General features: G+C 45.7%; 1 protein-coding gene across 1 annotated transcript in view; it reads left to right on the top strand.

Annotated features, from left to right (window-relative positions):
* Positions 1 to 2,011: 2,011 nt before the first annotated feature.
* The window catches only part of LOC143298615 (putative methyltransferase NSUN7), a 44,321-nt gene continuing 23,317 nt past the window's right edge, over positions 2,012 to 23,015 (top strand). Inside the window, exons 1-2 of the mRNA XM_076611495.1 lie at positions 2,012 to 2,353; positions 4,368 to 4,716. Coding sequence (XP_076467610.1) covers positions 2,129 to 2,353; positions 4,368 to 4,716 — 574 coding nt within the window. The 5' untranslated portion in view covers positions 2,012 to 2,128. The remainder of the gene's footprint in view (positions 2,354 to 4,367; positions 4,717 to 23,015) is intronic.

Below are 23,015 nucleotides of genomic sequence, written 5' to 3'. Positions count from 1 at the left end.
GGGGGGGGGGGGATAAAATGGTGGTTGTGGAGAAGGTGGGACCGGTCAGAGCCCAGTGTTCGAAAGGGGTGAGTGACCTAGACGACCAGTGTGCGCGCGTGCCCACGCCTCTCTTCTCATCCATCAAACCTCCTCCTCCTCAACCCCCGCCCCAGCCCCCAGCCCTCCCCCTCACCTCCATACCCTACCGTTCTCACTCTTATGTTCTTCTGCTCCTCTTGCTCCCACCTCCCTCCCCCGGCCCTTCCTTCAGGATTGCTGCTTCCTTCTCTCTCTCTCTCTCTCTCTCCCGTTTCCTCCTGCGACCTGCCGTCGGGAGTCAGGGCATCAACAGCCCACCCGAGATGGGGATGATTCCGGTCTCACTCCTTGCGTCCCTACTCCCCCTCCCCCACCCTGGGTGGCTTGATTGCATTGTGAGCTTTTTTGAGGGGGCGGGGAGGGGTGGGGGGGGGGGGAGGAGGAGGGGGTGCGGAGTCGCGGGGGGGGGGGGTGGGGGGGGGGGGGGGGTGCTTTGACTTTTTAAAAATCTTGTTTTGTCGTGGTGTCAGTAGCGCGATTTGCGACAGTTTTCTTCAGGGCCTTTCGCTTTCGTGGTGGGTGTGAGCATGGTCTGTGTGTGTGTGTGTGTGTGTGTGTGTGTGTGTGTGTGTGTGTGTGTGTGTGCCTATGTATGTGTTTGTTGATGGTCATCTATTTGTATGTCTGCTCTTCTGTGTGTGTGTGTTTGTGTGTCTGTGCGGCGTGTGTGTTAACGGTGTGTTCCAACATAGCTTTCTATGTCCAGAAACACCAGGACCAATGCTGGGAGAGATGGTCACTCACTCCACAACCAGCCCCCACAGCCCACGTGCCAGAACCAGCCTCCAGACGTCAGCTTGAGACTGCGCTGCCGGCTTCCACGTTCCATCGTCATCACTACAGGGCTACAGTCAAAGAGATCAATGACCACTCGCTTTTACCACCATAGTCCCAGAAACCAGCCTTCAGTCATCAGCCTGGGACCGTAGAGTGACACTCCACCTGTTATCACTAGTCCCCCTCCCCCTCCTTAATTGCCACCACCACCACCACCACATCTAGCGTCAAAACCACCACCGTGCCAGAAATAAGCGTCTAAATCGCGGGCCTGGAACTTTGTCTAGGGAGACCACCATCCACCCAGTTTACACCATCACCACCCGTAGTGCCAACACCACCAGCCACACCTGGTGCCAACTCTACAGTACAGTGCTAGAAATCAGCTTTCCGTTCTCGGCCTAGATCCTGGAGAAACCGTCCTACCCATACCGCTGCCACCACCACCATCACCTAGAATACCACTCCTCCCACAGAACTAGAGATCGGTTGTTGTTTTTTGTTTTTTGTTTTTTTTATCTCCGTTTGGAATCTAGAGCTTTCGATTATCAAGGTCAATATTTACGTGACAGAGGATATCTGATTAGCAAGAAAACGGGATCAGAATAAGAAAGGAAAAGGCAGGAAATCAACAGACATATATACCACACAGTTATTTCTCAAACAGGGCTTCGAAGTTAAGTTTCATAGCAGTCCTAATCATGAGGGTCGATTGACAAGTCAACAATCGCTTGACTAGTGTCAGAAGGGGAAAAAGAAAAATCTGAACGAGAGTGAAGGAAAAGTAAAGGGGGGAAAAAGGAACAGAACATTCTAGAAGAGAAAAAGAGGAAGAAGGGATAGAAGGAACAGATAAATACAAACGGAAAAAAGAACTAACAAGGAAAGTAGAAGGGAAAAGAAGAAATAATAGAATAAGAAAGACAGAAAGTAAGTAGCAAAAAACAAACAAAAAAAACTTTAGTTAAAAGGAAAGAAACGAAGGCAGGGGTGGAAAAACAAAAACAGAACTTCCCCCAATACTTCCTCTCGCCCCCCACCCACCCTTCTCACACACACACACACACACACACACACACACACACACAAAGCCAGTCTCCCTCCAACCTCCTCCTCGATTTCAACAACCACCACCAAACCACCACATACCAACAAGATTCCGCCCCGCCCCCTTCGCCCAGCCCAGCCTCTCCTCACCGCGCCGCGCCGTGCCATAACACACCGCGCCGCGCGCGCCGCGGCTACGCCTCCGCCCGCCTGACGCTCACGCATGCCCCCTGTCGCTGGAGAGATGGCGGGTGGCACGGGACTCCAGCCGTCGCAGGCGACGAAGAAGAAGGGGAAGCGGACGCCGTCGATTTCGAAGGAAGGGCAGCGGCAGAACAAACAGGAGCGGACTTTCCAGGGGCACGAAGACGCGGATACCCCCGGCCCCAGTGAGAACAGCGGCAATACCGATAATGGGGACGATGAAGCTCCCATCACCATGATGCAGGTGAGAAAGAGAGGGAGAGAGAGAGAGAGAGTGTGTGTGTGTGTGTGTGTGAAGGAAGGATGGAGGGAGACGAGACTCAATACTCAACACTCATGACTGGTTTAGCGTCTGTGCACAGGTACAGCGCATTCAATGTTCCATCTACATGTGCAAAAACAAACAAAAAAAATCTTAGAATGCAAATAAACTGAATACGTTACAAGTACACACACACACACACACACACACACACAGAGAGAGAGAGAGAGAGAGAGACGTCAATTATCACTCGAAGTGAAAAGACGTTAAATAAAAGAAAGAACATAGAAAAAAAGAGTCAAAGTATTCGCGACTCATGAATGATGTCTAATCACGTTAGCATCACCTTCAAGTAAAAGTTAACACACTGATGCGCTCACACATGGCCAAATAACGGGTGAATGGAAAAACACCACCACCTTTTAATTGCATTTTATTTATCTGATTATTTGCATGTTTTATGTGCATGTATTTTATTGTGAATTTATTTTATTGATTGTTGAATTTTATTGTAGATTCGTTTATTTTATTCATTAATTTTGCTTATGAAATGTTCAGTTTGTCATTTATGTTTTATTATCGTATCTATTTTGTCTGTTTTAGCGGTTAATGTACTGCTTTTAGCAAGCTACCTATTTCCTCATCTGTCTATCTATCTATCTGTCTGTCTGTCTGTTTCTTTATTCCGTTATTCAGTTACTTATCTATTTACTTATTTTTGACTCACGTGTATAAGCAAAGTGAGTCTGTGTTTTAGCCTGGTGTTCGTGTGTGTGTGTGTGTGTGTGTGTGTGTGTGTGTGTGTGTGTGTGTACATTAACATTTTCTCTGGAAATACTTTGTCTGTCAATACCAGATTTGGACTGAACATAGTTGGAAAAAAATCTTCATAGTCATACCAAAGATAGGTTTAAGTCTCCCGAATTAAGCCGTATTTCCGGATCATTAACGATTTGCCTTACCTTGCCTTGCCTTGCCTATTTTGTTGAGACTCGATCTGTTTCCAAAGACACCATTTTACCGCTTCCCATTTTCCGGAACGTAGGCAATGTTTGGTAAGAGGGCATGACATTGTTTTTTCTTGTTCACATTTAGCAGAAAAGAAAATACAAAGTCTAGACAGAACACAAATAGTGACACTAACTACACCATCGACATGCTTACTGCATATGAATATTCTAAAGCGGACACCGAATTACCTAGAATGACCATAAAAGAAAATTTGAATAGGCTGTTTCAGGTTTCACTGAGTTTCGGTCAGCCTTGTCTGGACTGTTTGTGCAGATCCTGAGAAACCAGTTGCATGTTGCGGTGTGCCTGAGGTGATACCGCTGAATTAAAAGAACTTTATCAAAAGAACAAAAACATGATTTAAACTGAATAGACCATGTTGTAGGCCTAGTTTCTGCAGATGTGGAGAAAGCGGATACATGTCATGGTGTGCTGGAGGCGATGGCAACGTCTCATTTACTGCAGACTTTAAAGAATTCCTTAAATGCCTGATATATACCAAAATAACATGATTTAAAAGGCGTTATAGCAACCAAATTATCACGCTTTGAAAAAAACCAAAAAAAACCACGTTAGATGATAGTTTATATACGTCATTTGTAGATTCAGATTAGGGCTTTGGGTTTGCCTGTTTCCTATCGTCCGAACATGCCAGGCTTGAATCTGCTTTTATGCCTCCGCCCCCCACCCATCTTCATAGTATCAAACTACATAACACATTTTAACGATTTAAAAAACAAACAAACAATTATTTGTATTTTTGTTTGTTTCTTTTAAAGTGTATATCACAAGTGAGTCTTGAAGTCCTTGCCTCTCTTTTTTTATTCTTTTTATTCAATTTATATTTGTTTAGTAACCTGTTTATTCATCCATTGATCTATTTATTTACCTGCTTACTTTTTTCTGTTCCGATTGCCCCCGTGTTTGTACAACCACCAACCAACCAACCAACCAACCAACCAACCAACCCAACCGAACCAACCAGTTGCACTCGGCGTCAGCCAGTCATTCGAAGGCGCCGTCCTCCACCATGGACAAGTACAGCTCGGACCCCAACCTAGCGGAGGAGTTCTTCAAGAAGGAACCCTGCATCTACTCGCACCGCATGTTCGTGCGGGCCGCCAAGATCTTCGACGGCCTCCGGAAGGCCCGAGATGCCAGGCTGGAGGAGCGGAAGAAGAACAGGAGAGCAATACCAGGAACAGGAGAGAAAGCAGGAGCAGCAGCAAAAAGAGGAGGAGGGGCCGCCGATGAACTGGATTTCGAACCCGTGGACTTCAAGAACGTCAAGGAGCAAAAGCTGACTTTCGAGCTGGCTTTCTTGTCGTTGAAATGTGAGTAGGATGTGTGTGGGGTTGGGGGGTGGGGTGGGGGCTGTTATAGCTGGGTGTGGTATGGGTGTGTTTGTAGGGTGTGTGTGTGTGGTGGGGAGTGGGAGGTTCGGGGTGGGGTGTGTGTGTGTGGTTTTGTCTGAGCGCGTGCGCACGTGTATGTGAGTTGGGTGTATGAGTGTGTGTTTGTGCGGGAGTGCGTGTTACTGTGTCGGTGTATGGCACTCGTCTGACTGACAAATCGACAGAAAGCCAGGGGAAAAAAAAGAAGAAAACAAAACAAAACAATAATAATAAAAATCGCCTAAAGCTATCTACCCGTTGTACAGGTTTGAAATTGTCAAAGAGCTGTTGAAGAAAATACCACATATTGCAGTGATGTTCCTGTTTACTCCCCTCCTCCGTTCTGAATGAAAAAGTAAAACTCATGATAGCTAAGGAGAAACTCTGTAACAATGCAGACACAGCCACACCCTTTTAATTAAGACAATCGTGAAGCTTGGGCTCAGTGGGAATACATCGAGTTTCCGGTTCGATTTACGCACAGCTGCATTACGCTTCACTACTACACTATAGCACACCATCCGTCTCCACTCGACTTCACGACACCTTACTACACCACACTGCACTGCACTGCACTAACTGCACTGCACTGCACTGTACTGGGGTGCATTTTACTGTACTGCACTGCACTGCACTTCACGACACTATGCTGTGCTACGTAACGCCACTAATCCTGCACTCATCTCACCCCACTCCACTCCACCTCACCCCACTCCACTCCACCCCACTCCACTCCACTCCACTCCACTCTACTACCCAACGTAACAGCCTCACAGAAATCATCATTGTCACATCGCTGTGTGCCTCGTGTTACGCGGACCTGTTGACAATGCTCGGATTACCGGATTACACTGTTCGCGTGGTGCTTCTGAAGTCCATTGTGTGTACGTTGGAGTGTTCATTAATCAGCAGTGGGGCACCGACGGCTCATTCGTTTGGGGGGCGGGGGGAACGTCCCTAGTTAAGATGGTAATTATCCACTCTTGAATTATCTCACAAGCTGAAGACCTGGGTGTATTTTACTGAATACAGCAGACGGTGGCGAACTGGCGGACAGACTGACGGCGCCGAGCATATCAGCTTTACTGGGAGAAGTGGAAGGATGGAGATGGGGGTTGGGGGCGGGGGGGAACGGGAGGGAGAAGTGGGGGATGGGAGGCAGGGTGGTGAGGAAGGAAAAGGGAGGGAGGAAGAAGGAGAGAGAGAGGGGGAGAGAGAGAGAGAGATATTTTTAACTGCACATAGGCCACAGGCATCATTATAAATGGCATTGGAGTTTGGTGGGGATGGGTACGGGGTAGTGATAACAGTGGCATCCAGTATCCACTCCAGTATACAGGGCAGTTATAGCAGTTAGTTACATACTTCAAAACTAGTCTTCAGAGTAGTTTATAATTAATAACATCACAGTCACTGCTACTAGCAATTGAAACTAAGGCGCTTATTGATCTTTATTGTTTTTTTTTTGTTTTTGTTTGTTTTTGGTTTTTTGGGGGGTTGTTGTTGTTGTTTTTTTACAAGGGAAGGAGAGGCACTACAGACATAAAGAGACAAAAGGTGTTGTCCTGGAACCCTTGAAATGAAGGTGTTTGCAGATAGAATAAATATGCCTGAATACTAGAAACCCCAAAAGAACCGTAAGGTACTTGCATACACAGATATATTCAAACGTCCTTGAAAAAAATGACTGAAAGCTCTGGTTGCACTGTGGAAACACGCATGCACGCACACACACACACACACACACACACACACACACACACACACACACACACACACAGGCACGCACACACACACACACACACACACACACACACACACACACACACACACACACGTACAATACTAGACATTGTAAAAACACGGGGTTTTGATATAATTTTCTGTATACAACAGTGATCAAACAAACTGGCCTTTTTCCAAGTTGTTTGTAGACCAGCTGACCACACAGACATCGGAAGGGCCGAGCCTGGACGGGGGGTAGTTGGACTTCGTTCTGTTAGACAACTTGAATTAATTAAGAGGGTGGGGCGGGGATTATAGCCAGGTAAAGAGGGGTAGATTGTAGAGAGAGGGGGAGGAGTGAAGAGTAATGAGGGTTACGTGTTTGTGCTCATTGTGTGTGTGTGTGTGTGTGTGTGTGTGCCGGTGTGTGCGTGTGTGTGTGTGTGAGTGTGACTGTATGTGTGTGTGTGAATGTGTGTGTGTGTGGTTGTGTGCGCAGGCGCGCGTGTGATGTGTGTGCCTGTGGTGTGTGTGTGTGTGTGAAAGAAAGAGAGAGTGTGTGTGTTTGTGTACTTGAAGTGACATATCTTTGTTCAAAAAACAGGTGATCAAAGTATGTTTGATTTTCTGAGTACTCCAAGGTAACTGGATCAACTGGGGCGATGGAAAATGGAAGGAGAGGTTGAGAGACTGAGAGTGAGAGAGCGACAGACACACAGACACAGTCAGTCATTACTTGAAGAGAGCGTTCTTTGCTGAAACATGACCCAAGATATTTGACACTCTCGAGAATGTTATGCACTGATATGCGGTTGTAAAGAAGCAGGTTGAAAATTCAGTTGGACTTTTCGGTCCGATGAGATAAGAGGATAGAGATAGGAGTTTGGGGAAGGGGGTAAAAAGAAAAAAAAGAGAGAGAGAGAGAGAGCTGCAAACGCGCAAACACATTTCTTTTTTTATTTGGCGCCCAAATACTTGATTCACGAGGAAGAAAGTGGAGAGTTATCTTGTAAACGACCCAGTCTCGCACGGTTAGACCCTACCAGTCTTAAAGGATTCGAAGAGCGGCCGCCAGAAAGATATATCATCAGTGGTGGTTTATCTCTGGACATCTGCACGATCGTTTGGGATTGAGTGAAGACCCCATTTGTTGAAATATTCAATAGCCTACTGCTCTCTCTCTCTCTCTCTCTCTCTCTCTCTCTCTCTCTCTCTCCTCTCTCTTCTCTCTACCCGTGTCACTGTCTGTCTTTGTCTTTCTATGTCCGTAGGTCTGTCCCTCTCTCTGTCTCTGCCTCTTTCTCTGTCTCTGTACAGACCTTCCGTCGGTCAAAGCCTCAAGTTGCTTCTTCTTGACAGATACACAGACCGATACATTCTTATCCAGGTGGATAACTAGTGTCGATAGGAGTGCCAGTCTCTCTCTGTCTATGTCTGTATCTGTCTCTGTATCTCCCTCTATCTCTGTCTCTACCTCCTCTCTTTCTCCCTACCCCTCTCTTTGTCAGGGTGTGTGTGTGTGTGTGTGTGTGTGTGTGTGTGTGTGTGTGTGTGTGTGTGTGCATGCGTGCGTGCGTTCGTGAGTACAATAAGGAAACTAATTAACTCAAATATAGGGAAATCTTCATGCTTTGTGTAAATCGTTGAACTCGAAGATGGTAGATTTTCATATTTCATTGTAAATCTCCCTTTTTCTGTCTGTGTCTCTGTGTGTCTGTCCCTGACCCTGACCCCCCCCCCCCCCCCCCCCTATCTCTCTCTCTCTCTACCCCCTTCCCCAAACTTCCTACCTCTCTATCCTCTAAAAAAAAAAGAAAGGTGTTTGTGCGTTTACATCCCTCTCTCTCTCTCTCTTGCTCTCTCTAAGCATTATTGATCGGTCTGTTCTAAGCGCTGTGGTATTATCCTTTCCCCCTACCCCCAACACACTCCCGCAACCCGTTACATCCCTACCTGCACCTGTTGTTGGAAACGTGTGATTGTACCCCCGTCAGCCCTCCCCACTCCACTTCCACTTTAGACATCCATGTTTTGTCAGTCATTCCTGTGTGCCTTTGTGTATCACACTCCATTCCCCACATCCACGCTCGACACAGGTAGAATGACCATGTCATTAAAAAGTTCGATTTCTCTCTGTTTCTCTGTCTCTGTCTCTGTCTCTGTCTGTCTGTCTCTCTCTCTCTCTGTATCTCTCTCTCTCGCTCCCCCTCCTTCCCCCTCCTCTCTCTGTTTCTCTATCCTTTCTCCTTCCTCTACCTTCCTCTCTCTCTCCCTATCTCTCTCTCTCTCTCTCTCTCTCTCTCTCTCTCTGTGTGCCCCCTTTCTCTTTCCTGTCTCTTTCTCACTGGCTCACCAATACACGCCACGTCCAGCAATGGAGCAACCACACCTGGATCGATCTCGAGTCTCGTCAAAAGAAAGGGGGTCGGGGGTATATGGGTGGGAGGGTGGGGTTCTGAGCACTTGACCTAGGTGTGTGATCAGACAGACAGGAAGGGGGAAGAGGAGGGTGACGAGAGAGAGAGAAAGAGAGAGAGAGAGAGAGAGAGAGAGAGAGAAGCACTACCAATCGGCAGTGGTTATCCTGGATAAGAGTCCGCCTGTTTCTGACCGAGACGAAGCAGTTTAAGGCTTTGATCGGCGGAAGGTCTGTACGTGTATCGCCCCAGGTACACAGGTCTGTGAATCTGATAACTACTGTATTCGTAGCAGAACCGGTTCCTCTCTCTCTCTCTCTCTCTCTCTCTGTATATATTGTGTAATGTATGTATATATATATATATATATATATGTATGTATGTACACACACACACACACACACACACACACATATATATATATATATATATATATATATATATATATATATATATATATATATATACAGAGAGAGAGAGAGAGAGAGACCTTACACGAGTCAGTTTGCCTGCACAAATTGCAGTTTGAAGCTTTACACTGTATTCTCACGAATCGAAGAAATGCAGCACCCGACGATGCCATTAAAAAAAAAAAAAATAGACATATATAGAGGTGTTTTTTTTATATCCTGAGTGGTGGCCTATTTGTAACACATCCGCCCAGGAAACAAAAGAATGTCAGGGTACGGGATTGAATCCCACATTCGCCAGAATTCTGTACCCCTTCACTACACCGTGAGTGATGGTCTGGACGCTAGTCATTCGGATAGGGCGAGAAACGGAGGTTCCGTGCACAGCATGCACTAAGAGCACTGAAAAGAACCCACGGCAACATAAGGGTTCTCCACCCCAGGATACATGTGCGTGCCTCGGCGTGACTGAAGTCTAACTGGGTGACACGGGAAACGACTGATAAGCTAGGCGCTGTCAGCTGTCAGTCGGAACTACTCAGGTAGGCAGACTGTTGTGCGAATGACTCCGTGATTGTAAAGCGCTTGGAGTTTGGTCTCTAACAGAAGAAGACGCTATAGAAGTATCAAACAATAATGATTGATAATACATAAGTAATTGAAAACCTTGTCTCCTTTTTTAATTAATAATTTTTTTTTTTTTTTACTCGATAACAATGTGGCCTTCTCTTTCTTTCTGGCCATTTGGTGTTAATTTCATGGACAGCTGTATTTATGAATATATTTAACTATTGTACAAAATCCATGTTTTATACAGTAGTGTATTTTATCAGTGTGTTTGTCGTTTTTCAAATTCTTTTTTTTTAAAGGAGAGAAGGAGATGGAATGAAATGTGTGTTTATTTTATTTTATTTTATTTTATTTTTTAAAATTTATTTAAAGAATGACAGAGGGGGGAGCTCGGAAGGGTAGTGAATGATGGCAGTGTTTTGTTCCTATCCTTTGTTCACCTGGGTAAAGCGTGATGTTCATTGACATGACTTTGTAGAGTTCACCGACAGGAATCGATCCAATTAATTGTGGTTTTTGATGTGCATAGGATCCGTTCACGTTGCAATAAAAATTCAAACGCAAGCAAAAACAAAAAAAAACAACAAAAAAAAAAAAAACAATTGATCGCCACCTTCCGCTGTTCCATAATCATCATTTGCCAGAACAGAGCGGAGGAAACAACGGTTCACTGACCAGCAGGCAGCAGAACTTAAGGTTCGCCCTGCAAGCATCAGCAGTTTAATCAAGAGCCCGTGAAATGCTGGCTCAAATGGCGCGCTGTCTGCTTTGGCTGTTGACAAGGGAGCAACCCCCACCCCGCTACCCTTTCACAGTACTTGGCATTATTGTGCATAGTCTGTCGGCTGTGAACTGCTGTTGGCTGAAGCAAGTGATTGGCGTTTCGCCTGGCTGGGCAGTCCATTATGCAGGGAGTGAAAAACAACAACAAAAAACCCTGTGAACTGAAGAAACGACCTCCGTGTCCAGGGCCCAGAGAAACATGGCCCAAGATGATGACGACCGGAAGTCACCGGATTGATGGCCCTTTGTGGTGGTGTGGCCTTGACATTCTGGCCACCATTTTATGTCTTTACCTCACAAGCACTACCTGCGCATGCAGCGTATAGCTGATCCAAAGCACAGCATAATGCATCGTTATACAGACCATGATCTTGTCAGAAAACTGGGGGGAGAGGGGGCGGGGGGGAAGGGGGGGGGGGGCGGGGGGCATATCGCCAAACACTATGGATTTTGATGGTGGTGTGGGTGGTAGTTTGGTGTGTGTGTGGGGGGGGGGGGGGGGGGGGTATTTGTTTATGTTTTAAAGTAACATCCCTTGTGCAGCATGCACTTTGTTTGTGTCCCAAGAAACGATGGTGACAGAAGACTCGTCTAAATGAAATACTGTGACCTGACTGTGTGATCATGGTGTGTTGTGGGCAGCATTTTCACTGAGAAGGAAGAAAAAGGATAGATATGAGTGACAAGTTGCCAGTTCAGCAAGAATTACCAATTATCGCTGAAATTACGGTTTTAGATTTTCATTTCATCAGTGTGTGTGTGTGTGTGTGTGTGTGTGTGTTAAGACGTGAGGTAGATATACCAGAAATGCTTTCTTGCTATCTGTCGATATCTCATCTGTTTTTGTGTGAAGTCTTTTCTCATTGCTGTCAATTATTTTGGGTGATGGTATTTGACTTGTTTGTTTTTGTTCTTGATTTTGTTTTTGTTTGCCCACCCCGCGAAGCGTCTTCAAAGGGGACAGAAAAGTCTTCCAAGTATCCGTCAAGGGTCTTCAAAGGGTACAGAAAAGTCTTTACCCTTTTCTCGTCAAGCGTCTTCAAAGGCTACAGAAAAGTCTTCCCCTTTCCCGTCAAGCGTCCTCAAAGGGTACAGAAAAGTCAGCCTTTTCCCCCCCCAAGCATCTTGAAGGGTACAGGGTACAGAAACATTTCCCCCTTTTCCGTCAAACGTCTTCAAAGGGTACGAAAAAACAGTGTTCCCGTTTCCCGCCGGGCATCTTCAAAGGCTACAGAAAAGTCTTCACCCTTCCCGTCGTGGGTCTTAAAAGGCCATAGAAAAGTCTCCGCCCTTTCCCGTCATTGGTCTTCAGAGGCTACAGAAAAGTCTTCACAGTATCCGTCAAGGGTCTTCAAAGGGTACAGAAAAGTCTTTCTCTTTCCCGGCAAGCATCTTTAAAGGTTACAGAAAAGTCTTTCCCTTTCCCACCAAGTGTCTTTAAAGTGTACAGAAGAGTCTTCCCCTTTCCTGCCAAGCTTCTTCCAAGGGTACAGAAAAGTCTTCCCCTTTCCCGCCAAGCATCTTCAAAGTCTACAGAAAAGTATTCCCATTTCCTGCCAAACATCTTCAAAGTCTACAGAAAAGTCTTCAACGTTTGCGTCATGGGTCTTCAGAGGGTACAGAAAAGTATTCCCCTTTCCCATAAAGCGTCTTCTAAGGGTACTGAAACGTCCTCTCCTTTCACGCCAAGAGTGTTCAAAGGCTACAGAAAAGTATTCCACGTTTCCATCAAGCGTCTTCAAAGGGTACAGAAAAGTCTTCCAAGTATCCGTCAAGGGTCCTCAAAGGGTACAGAAAAATCTTCCCCTTTCCCATCAAGCGTCTTCAAAAGTTACGAAAATGTCTTCCACGTTTCCGCCATGGGTCTTCAAAGGGTTCTGAAAAGTCTTCCCCTTCCCCACCAAGCATCTTCAAAGGCTACAGAAACGCCCTCCTCTTACTCTTGTCTCTTCTTCCCCTTGATACAACCCCCCCCCCCAACACACGTAGTGTGCACGCGCACTCACATGCACATACATTGTGTGTGTGTGTGTGTGTGTGTGTTCGTTCGTTCGTTCGTTCTTTAGTTTAACGTCTTTTCACTGTAAGTGATATCAGACGAGGGTAGGAAAAAAAATCGAGTGGGAGTTGGGGGAGGTGGGGGGGGGGGGAATTACTGTGTACGCATGCGAGTAAGTGAAAGTGTGTGTGTGTGCGTGCGTATGTGTTACATATAGAAAATGATTTAAGTTTTGTTAAAAAAAAATTAAAAAAACAAAAAAACATAACAATATAACATATTTCTGATGAAAAACTAACAACTATAACAGTGAACCAGCTGGACTGTTTAACAAGGAGTTAAAAAAAAAAAAAAGTGTGTGTGTGTGTGTCCGGTAGCGCGCGCGCGTGCGTGTGTGTGTGTGTGTGACAAATATCTGTCTTAATGTGTATGTCGGTCAGAGTATTGATTCATTTGTGAAGAGCAAACGAATGGTTTTAATGCTTGTCGAAATACCACTCTGACCGGCATAACAATACGAATCCATCGAAACGTTTGTTTTGTGTTTGAGGGTTCTCTCCCTCATTCTTTTATTTGTCTATCTCTGTCTGTCTTTGTCTCTGTCGTCTCTCTTTCTCTCTGTCTCTACCCCCCTCTCACCCTCTCCGCCCCCCTCACCCCCCACCTCCCCCCTCCCCCTCTCTCTCTCTGCTACATTATTTTAGTGTCTTGTGTTAATAATGCCAGAGCGATGACATGGAAATATAGGATAAAGACCCAGGAAGGGAGGAATGAGTTTCTCCCTACCTCTCCCAGTATGTGTATGTATACATGTTTAGAAATTACATATATATGTATGTATATATAATACACACATATGTATAATAAGTATAATATACATATGTGTGTGTGTGTGTGTGTGTGTGTGTGTGCGTGCGTGCGTGCGTGCGTGCGTGCTTCAGTGTACCCGTGGTCCCCATGGGATGAAAAGGCGGCTCTTTCAGAACAGATAGCATCCAAGCCTTCTGGAAATTCTGTGTCATAAATTTCCTTTTATCTGTTGCTCTCTTTGTCTCTGCTTTCTTCCTGCCTTCATTATTTTCCTCTTTTTTTCCTTCTTTCCAGTACGTTCCCTTTCTCTCTCTCTCTCTCTCTCTCTCTCTCTCTCTCTCTCTCTCTCTCTTAAATTTTTTTATTTTTCAAATTCCAGCAAGCCTTAATACATTTTATTTTCTCTGTATTCTGCAGTCTTTGATGAATTGTATTTTGTGCAAAGCTTTTTACCGATATGGCCTTTAAAATGTATTTTATATGGCTTTTAAGGTGTTGTTGTTGCTTTTAATCCTTTGAAGATCCCTCCCCCCACCCCCAGTATTATGGGAATTAAGCGGAAAGGTTGACTTTCTAAGGACAGCTTCAGCTCATCCTTGTCCTATTTCCCTAAAGGAGCTCAGTGGTGAAGAAAATGTGTCATGAACTGTGTTGTTTTACAGGTTTGTTTTTCAGATGTGACATAGTAATAGTTTGTAGTTTAACGCGGTTGGATTTTTTATTCAGTTGGACAGTCCTGATATGGCCCTGTACGGTTGACTGGACTATAAGCAACGCATGTCAAATGTACGCATACGAATGCGTACGCGATTCCGTGCATGTGTGTGATGCCAGACACAATTTAAAGAGGAGAAAAAGGCTGGCAAAGGAGGAATAGGGATTCGCAAAAAAAAACGGAGAAAAAAAAATAAGAAGAAAAAACAACAAAACAACAACAACAACAACAAAACCACGAATGTGCGTGTGTGGCACAGCTGTTTGCTACTAGTGTTGGGTGTCTGCCTTCAGAAGTTGATGGGGCGGTTTTCCGGTCCTTGCTGTTTTCCGGGTGTGTCCTGCATGGCTGGATTATTCGGCCCAGTAATAACAACGGGATGGATTTCTCTTCAACCCACCGACATGTCAGTCCTGTAACGTAAAACTGGAAGGGTAGCATTCCTCTGTCCTTACCCCCCCCCCCCCCACCCCCCCATCTGCCCCCCATCCCACCTCCAATACCCTCCCATCTACCCACGTCCTTATTCCATCCCCTCCCCTATCTCTTCCTCGCCCGGTTTCCATCCCTGTCTCCCTCCTCCTCCTACTTCCCGGTTGTAAAGTTTTTCTCTGTGTCCATGGGGCGTTCGGTGCTGTGAATGGTACACAAAGGAAGCAATGGTCTGAACGAGTTCACAGGGAAACGTCTGACTGTGTTCTTTTAAAAGTCACCGGGAGGGGCAGGGAGGGTGCGATAGCCGTGTGAAAGAAGCATTGGACTATTGATTCATACTCTGCCTCAATCTCTGTCTCTCTGTGTGTCTCTCTCTTTCTCATCTTCTCTCATCTCTGCCCTCTTCTCATCTCCCCCCCGCCCCCACCCCACCCCTTCTTCCCCTTTTTCTTTCCGAGATTATGGATGTAGGATATATCACATTATCACTAAATCCCCACCCCCACCCCCACCCCGCTCCCCCCAAAATTCTCATTTTCCAAAATCCTGACTCTGACTCGCCGCTTCTGCATTGTCACTGTGTCTGATTCTCTTTCTCCCGATACTTTCCCTTCCTTCTCGTGTAATTGCTCTGGCATCAGTGACACAGCATGTTCCACTTTATCACAAAATCTGTCTCTCTGTCTGTTTTCTCTCTGTCTGTCTCTCTTTCTCCACCTCTTTCCTGTTTCTTTATCCTATTCTTTACCCTCCCCCATCCTCTTCTCTCTCTCTCTCTCTCTCTCTCTCTCTCTCTCTCACACACACACACACACACACACACTCACTCACTCTCTCTCTCTCTCTCTCTCTCTCTCTCTCTCTCTGTCAACTCTCTTTGACCACATCACCTAATTCTCTAACTCCTTCAATCTCTCTCTCTCTCTCTCTTTCCTTCCTGTCTCTTTATCCTATTCTTTACCCCCCTTCCCGTGTAATTGCTCCGCCATTTATTGGCACAACCCGTTTCACTTCATCACTGTGTCGGAAATCATGTCACGTTGCGCGTCGGAACAAGCAGCCCGAGGAGATTGGTGAGGTATAAGATAACAGACCGAACCAGCCTCCGTACCAGGGCTCCTCCCTCTCCCTCCTCCCTTCATGCCCCCATCCCCCTCGAACAACGATAGCTTCACAACACCAAGACACAAGCATTGGACAATATGACCTTTAGGTCGTTGAACTCATCTTTACCATCTTTACTACCCTGGTGAAGTGGCTATCGTCACGGGCTGATCACTGGGGGAACTCGTGGGATGGGACCCCATCAGAAGTAGGATTTTTTTTCCCCCCGCGGCTTAGATAGGCCGGACCCTACTCAGAAGTGAATGTGCTATGAGCTCAAATGGTAAGATCTGGATCATCCAGTCGAGAATCATCCATTTTACGGTTTTTTTTTTTTTTTGTTTTTTTTTAAGGAGTGTTGCTCAAATTTGGCAGCCAACGGTGCAGGTGCCTGTGTCTCTCGGTAAGGCCTTAGTGGTGATGGTGGTCGGATACATTATGAAAGGGAGCGTACAGACCTGTTAACATTGCCTCAAAACTTCATAGCAGCAGCAGCAGCAGCAGCATTATTCTCATCAGTCATATGATGATAAAGACTGAAGTATTTTAGAGTTATGGCTCTTAAAGTCCTCCGATTTCCTCACTAATTCCGTTCCTGTGTTTGCGAGGTTCATTTCAAAGACTTTGATGTCGGCAAATTCATAAGGCTGTCGTTGGAGGGACGTTACGGAGGTCTCCATTCTAGAAGAGACGCTCATTCCGTCAAGCTTCGTGACTGAGCAGCTCGCTCTCTCTCTTTCTCTCTCTCTCTCTCTTTTTTCTCTCTCTCTCTGGAACTTTCTGTCAAACGCGCGCGCGCACACACACACACACACACACACACACACACACACACACACACACACACACACACACACACACAACACAACATAACACAAAATACAGGCACACACACCCACACAAGCAACACGCGCGCGTACACACTATCATATTACACAGTAACAACATGGGCATCAGAGTATTTTGCACAAACTAATTAATCTCAAATGACTTCGATTTTTGGTTAAGATTACCAGCATTGCTTAAGTTCTCTCTGCCGCTGTCTCCCAGTCTCTCTTCATACGAAGGAACGAACAAAAGATCAACTGGATCTGTTAAAGAGTGCACAAGGACTGTCATTAGAGGGACGTAATGGCGGTCTCCCTTCCAGATGAGACATTCATTCTGTCTGGCTTCATGACCAAACAGTTTCTAACACACATGGTGTTTTCTAACACACATCGATTTGAAATTATTCTAACTGATGGTTCAGTGTGTGATTTTTTTTTTTTTTTTTTTTTTTTAAATGCACAAAGGAAAATTTGAACCAGGACGAGGAAACGGGAAATTGATAGTCCATTCTGGAAACCCTGCACCCTAGACGAACACACTCAACGTCTTTCCTTTGCGCACGATGCCTGTGCTCGCAGCAAACAGCTGAGCAGATGGAACGGAGAAGGCATTCATGACTGATCAGCTCACATTGTTGGGAGCTTCTCTGAAAGAGATCCGGACCAGGAAGAGAAAATGTTTTATCATGCTTTATTTTATCTTTCCATCATCTTTCTGAAGCAGCCAGTGAAGCCACAAGACGTGCTGCAGAGTGGAACTGTGGTGGAGAGATCGGGAAAGTGATGGTGTCGTGGAGTGGTGACCTCGTACATGGCAACATTTTTCACAGAAAACAGATGAGAATACTTTTGAATTTTGTGTGATCGCAGTGAGGGATGTGGAGAAGAGAGAGATATGGGGAAGAGAGAGAGAGAGTGTGTGTGTGTGTGCATTCGTAATATGTACACACACACACACACACACACACACACACACATATATATATATATATGTGTGTGTGTGTGTGTGTGTGTGTGTGAAATATATATATATGTGATATATATATATATATATATATATATATATGTGTGTGTGTGTGTGTGTGTGTGTGTGTGTGTGTGTGTACGTACATATTACGAATGCACACACACACACACTCACTCTCTCTCTCTCTTCCCCATATATATATATATATATATATGTGTGTGTGTGTGTGTGTGTGTGTGTGTGTGTGAGATATATATATGTGATATATATATATATATATATGTGTGTGTGTGTGTGTGATTTTGTTGTTGTTGTTGTTTGAAAATGCACAAAGGAATCTTTGCACATTTGTTTGCTGTGTGTGTGATGTTACCCATGAAGGACACCGGCAGAAAGAAGCAGGGGGTGTTTTCCAGAAAGGCAGCTGTGTTCCCTCGGCCTCCCTGGTCTGACTGCGTAGTAGGCCTGTGGGCCTGTTAAGGGGATGATGAATTCTTCATAGCAGAAAATCAATCCTTGCAATTGAACGGTGCACACCCCACTCACACCCCATCCTACCTCATCCCTCTTCTCCTGTCACAACACTCATTCCTTCCCCGCCTAGCCCCCACCCCTACCCCCCTCCTCACACCTCCTTTCTCCATTTTCCCTTGCCAGTTGCAAGCCGTCTTCTTGTGATACAAGCGCTTGCATTTTTAATGTCACACAAGGGGAATAAGAGTAGAGTGCGAAAAGCTCAAGTCGGGAAGAAGACGGTAGGGTTAAAATAAAATCCTCCCTCCTCTCCTCCTCCCTCTGTCTCTTTCTTTCTGTCACACACACACACACACACACACACACACACAGGGGTGGTTTGACTTCACAGTCAAAACAAGGCGTTTCAAAGGACCAAAGTCTCGAAAGAACTGGTCATGGAGTCGAGCACATTTTGAAGAATTTTAAATAAAGGGAAAGTCTTCACGTCTTTCTTTTATCTGCTGCACCTCTCTCTGTGTCTCTCTGTCTCTGTCTCTCACTCTCTCCCTTTCTCAAGTCGGGAAGAAAACGTTGGGATCAAAATATAATCCTCCCTCTTCTCCCCCTCCCTCTGTCTCTTTCTGTCTCTCTCTCTCTGTCGCACACACACACACACACACACACACACACACACACACACACACACACACACAGGGGTGTTTTGACTTCACAGTCAAAACAAGGCGTTTCAAAGGACCAAAGTCTCTGAAGAACTAGTCAGGGAGTCGAGCACATGCTGAAGAATTTTAAATGGATGGAAAGTCTTTACGCCTTTTTTTTGTATCTGTTTCACGTTATTATCTCGGCTGTGTTCGTTAAAGGCCTTTACGTTTAGAGAAATAGTATTTTCTTGTTTTTATGTAGGTTTTTTTCTGATCAAGATTTATTTTTCGTTTTCGTTTCATTCATAATTATATTCTTCACACTTCATGTAGCTTATATTGTGAACTGTTCGCACACCCCTTCATTAGGGGGTCATTGCCTGAAATGAATAAATCATCTGTATCCATATCCGTTTCTCTCTCTCTCTCTCTCTCTCTAGTTCTACCTGCCAAACACTTCCCTGGTAATACCCCTCCCCAATTTGCTCCCGCCCCCCTCCCCACATTCCTTGTGCCTCGACCTCCTCCCCCCACCAACCGCCAAACCCCCTTCCCCTTTATCCTTCCTTCTCCCCCCCTCCTCCCCTCCTCCCCGTTTTCCTGTCAGTTGCTGCTTTACCCATTTACACTTCATCCTCACTGTAACAAACAAAAAAAAAAAAAAAAAAAAGAAAAAAAAAATCCGGTTCTTTATGATTGACATGACGTGTTTCGTGTCGCCACTAACTCGAAAATCATGTCAGACTGTGTTCCGATGTAGAATATTGATACAAGTAGTTTATTGACTGTGTATTTCACTCGCCCACCCAACCATCCCCCGACCCCCACGCCCTCACCCACGCCAGCTCAACAGGACGCAGCATTGTTTCTGTGTGTATGAACTCAACGTTGTGCTTCCATGCATGCACGGATACACGCTTGCAGCCCGTGAACTTGCGTCCTTACCCCCATACAGCCCCCCCCCCCACACACACACACACACCCCCCACACGCATGCACAAACCTCCGCCACCCCCAACACCCCCCCACCCCCCACCCGCACACACACATCGCGTACCTTTCCGCGCTTGCAGTCATGCGAGCGTGTGATTTATTTAAAGGCTCGCTGTGTACACGCGTTCAGACAGATAATTAGGCAAACGCATCAAAGTACCAACGAACACACAGGTGCGTGGGGACGGGCACACACTCCCCCATCCATATGAGCACATAATGATAAGGCCATAGACACAAACACTGATATGCAAACTCACGCGCACACCACATAACACACACACACACACACACGCGCGCGCGCGCGCGCACGCACGCGCACACATTTTAACAGTGGATTGCTATACCGTTACCAAGGACTGGATTCTGTGTATGTGGGTAGTGGGGTCGAATATCACATTGGGCATGACTGTCCAGCAAACAAATATTATTTCGCAATTTAATGCAACGGTGACGTCCAACTGCTTTCATATACTGCCAGAGAGACAGACAGATAGAGCGAGAGAGACAAAGCGAGAGAGACAGTATTAGAGATACAAGACACAAGAAGACATAGAGAGAAGGGGCACAGGTAGAGAGAAGTGGGGGGGGGAGGAGGGATAGGAAGGGCTTAAGAGTGATACAGACAGACAGAGAGAGCGAAGAGAGACAAACAATTAATTAGATACATAAGACAAGAAGATGCATAGTCTGATGGAGAGAATGGGTATAGAGGAAAAGAGGGAACAGAGAGAGAGAGAGTGAGGGGGGGGGGTGTAGGATAGAGAGAGAGAGAGGGAGGGGGCAGACAGAGAGAGGGAGGCACAGAGAGATGGGGTAGGCAAACAGACCGAGAGAGGTACCACCGCGATGTGTAGAGAGAAATACGAGGGTGAAGAATTGCTGGGTCAGGATGATGAATTCCCTTCTGGCACGTACACGACAGTTTCCCAACTTTGTCCACTGACTCTCTGCTTAAATGAATCGCTTGCAAATAACTGTCAACCCCACCCCCTCTTCCCTCCGCCCTCCCCCTTTCTTTCTTCCAAGCCGTCCCCTTTTCCACAACAACAAATTCACCCACCCACATGCCCACAGACACAAACACACACGCAGGCACGCACGCAGGCACACACACACACACGTACGCGCGCGCGCGCACGCACACACACACACACACACACACACACACACACACACACACACACACTGCTTGAATATACTGACTTAGGCCATGCAGTTTCCCTTATCAGGCCGAAGACAGGTGACAAGCGCGTTGGTTTGTAAACAGCGAAATCAAAATATTTGATGGTGACATCATTAATCACACTTGTGTGGGGAAATCTGGTCACTGTTATTATTTTTTTATCCTGCTGAGATGACGTCAGTGCAGATTGCTTCCTGCTGTGTCCTCTTATCTCCCTCGGATTCAGGGCGCGTTTATCTGAATCTGTTTTTTGTGCGCTTTGGGTTGACTTCATCAAGATTTTGCACCTTATAAATACTATTATTATTAGTAGTAGTATTTTCATGTATTTATCTTCTTTTTTTTTAATTTATTTTTGTTATTTATTTATTTATTTTATTTTATTTTTGTTATTTTTTTATTTTTTTATTTTATTTTTTCTCAAGTCCTGACTAAGCGCGTTGGGTTACGCTGCTGGTCTGGTCAGGCATCAGCTTGGCAGATGTGGTGTAGCGTATATAGATTTGACCGAACGCAGTGACGCCTCCTTGAGCTACTGGTACTGATACTGATACTGTCTCAATCCCTCCACCGTTACCCTCGCCCCCCACCCCCACCCCCCTTCTGCTCCCCCTCGAGACACCAGCGCACCCTACACTTATAATTTTTTTCTCTTCCCCACTCCGTCATATTCTCTTGGTCCCCTCCTGCTACACACACACACACAGTGCCTTCCCTCAGCATGCGCTACACCGGGTGGCTGGCACTGCGGGGATGCGTGTGTTGATGAGCCAGGGTTTTTTTGTTTTGTTTTGTTTTTTGTTGTTGTTGTTGTTGTGTGTGTGTGTGTGTTTCTGAAATGTAGAATTCATAGTTCTCAAGCGATATCTGTGTTATATTCTTTTTTCTTTTTTTCTTTGTTTTTTCTTTTTCTTTTTCTTTTATTTCTCTTTCACTGTGTTTCCGTATTCCTTTTATTCCTTTTCTCTGTCTCTCTGTCTCTGTCTCTGTCTCTCTCTCCCTCACACACACACACACACACACACACACACACACACACACACACACACACACACACATAAAACCCTCCCCCTTTCTCCTGTCTTTCTCTTCCATCTTCCACCTTCCTCTTTCTCACGGCTCTCGGCATCCTATGATATCTTATTGCAGATGACAGTATGTCCCTGGTATCAGAATAACCTCGTTGGGAACCGTCCCATTCACCAGTATGGGGGTTTGGCCTTAATGATCAATCACAATCCTCGTCACACTGCTCTCCCCGTTTATCAAAATAGTTTTTGTGGATCTCTTTCACTCTGTGTCCCCACCCTCCACCCAACCCACCCACCCACCCTTCTACCCCTCTTTCTGTCAGCCTTCCCTACCCGGAATCAAAACACTATTACAGCAATAGTTTGACATATGTTGCTCGGGTACATTGGAAGATCCGAAACAGGACACAGACCGGTTTTTTTTTTTTTAAATATATATATATATATATTGTTTGTTTTTGGGGTTTGTTTTTTTTTTTAATTTAATTTTTTTTTTTTTTCCGAATACAAGTTGCAGGCTGTAGAATTGCATCGGAAACTCAGACCTGATGGTGTTGTGATTGTGATGGTTGCGCTTTGGGCTGCGCTGTCCATTGCTGACGGGCCATTGTGATGAAAATTAAGAGGGGAGCAATAGCCCAGTGGTTAAAGCGTTGGACTTTCAATCTGGGGTTCCCGGGTTCGAATCTCGATAACGGCGCCTTGTGAATAAAGGGTGGAGATTTTTCTCCGATCTTCCAGGTCAACAGACGCGCAAACCTGCTAGTGCCTGAACTCCCTTCGTGTGTATACGCACGCAGAAGATCGAACATGCACGTTTAAGATCCTGTAATACATGTCAGCGTTCGGTTGGTCATGGAAATAAGAACATACCCAGCATGCACACCCCCGAAAACGATGCATGACATGGTTTGGGTAAATAACCAAAACGGTTATACACGTAAAATGTTACATATCTGAGTGTGTATGCGTGCGTGGCTTAAACCTGAGTGAATGACACAGGAAACGAATGATGAGTACCCAGTGTCAGCTGTCAGTCGGCTCTACCCAGGTAGGCAGCATGTTATGCAAATAACCCCGTGTTTGAAAAGCACTTAGATCTTGGTCCCTGGCCGAGGATAGGCGCTAGATAAATAGCCAGGAAAG

This window comes from Babylonia areolata, chromosome 24 (assembly GCF_041734735.1).
Source record: "Babylonia areolata isolate BAREFJ2019XMU chromosome 24, ASM4173473v1, whole genome shotgun sequence".
Lineage (NCBI taxonomy): Eukaryota > Metazoa > Mollusca > Gastropoda > Neogastropoda > Buccinidae > Babylonia > Babylonia areolata.
This window is presented reverse-complemented; position numbering and strand designations above follow the sequence as displayed.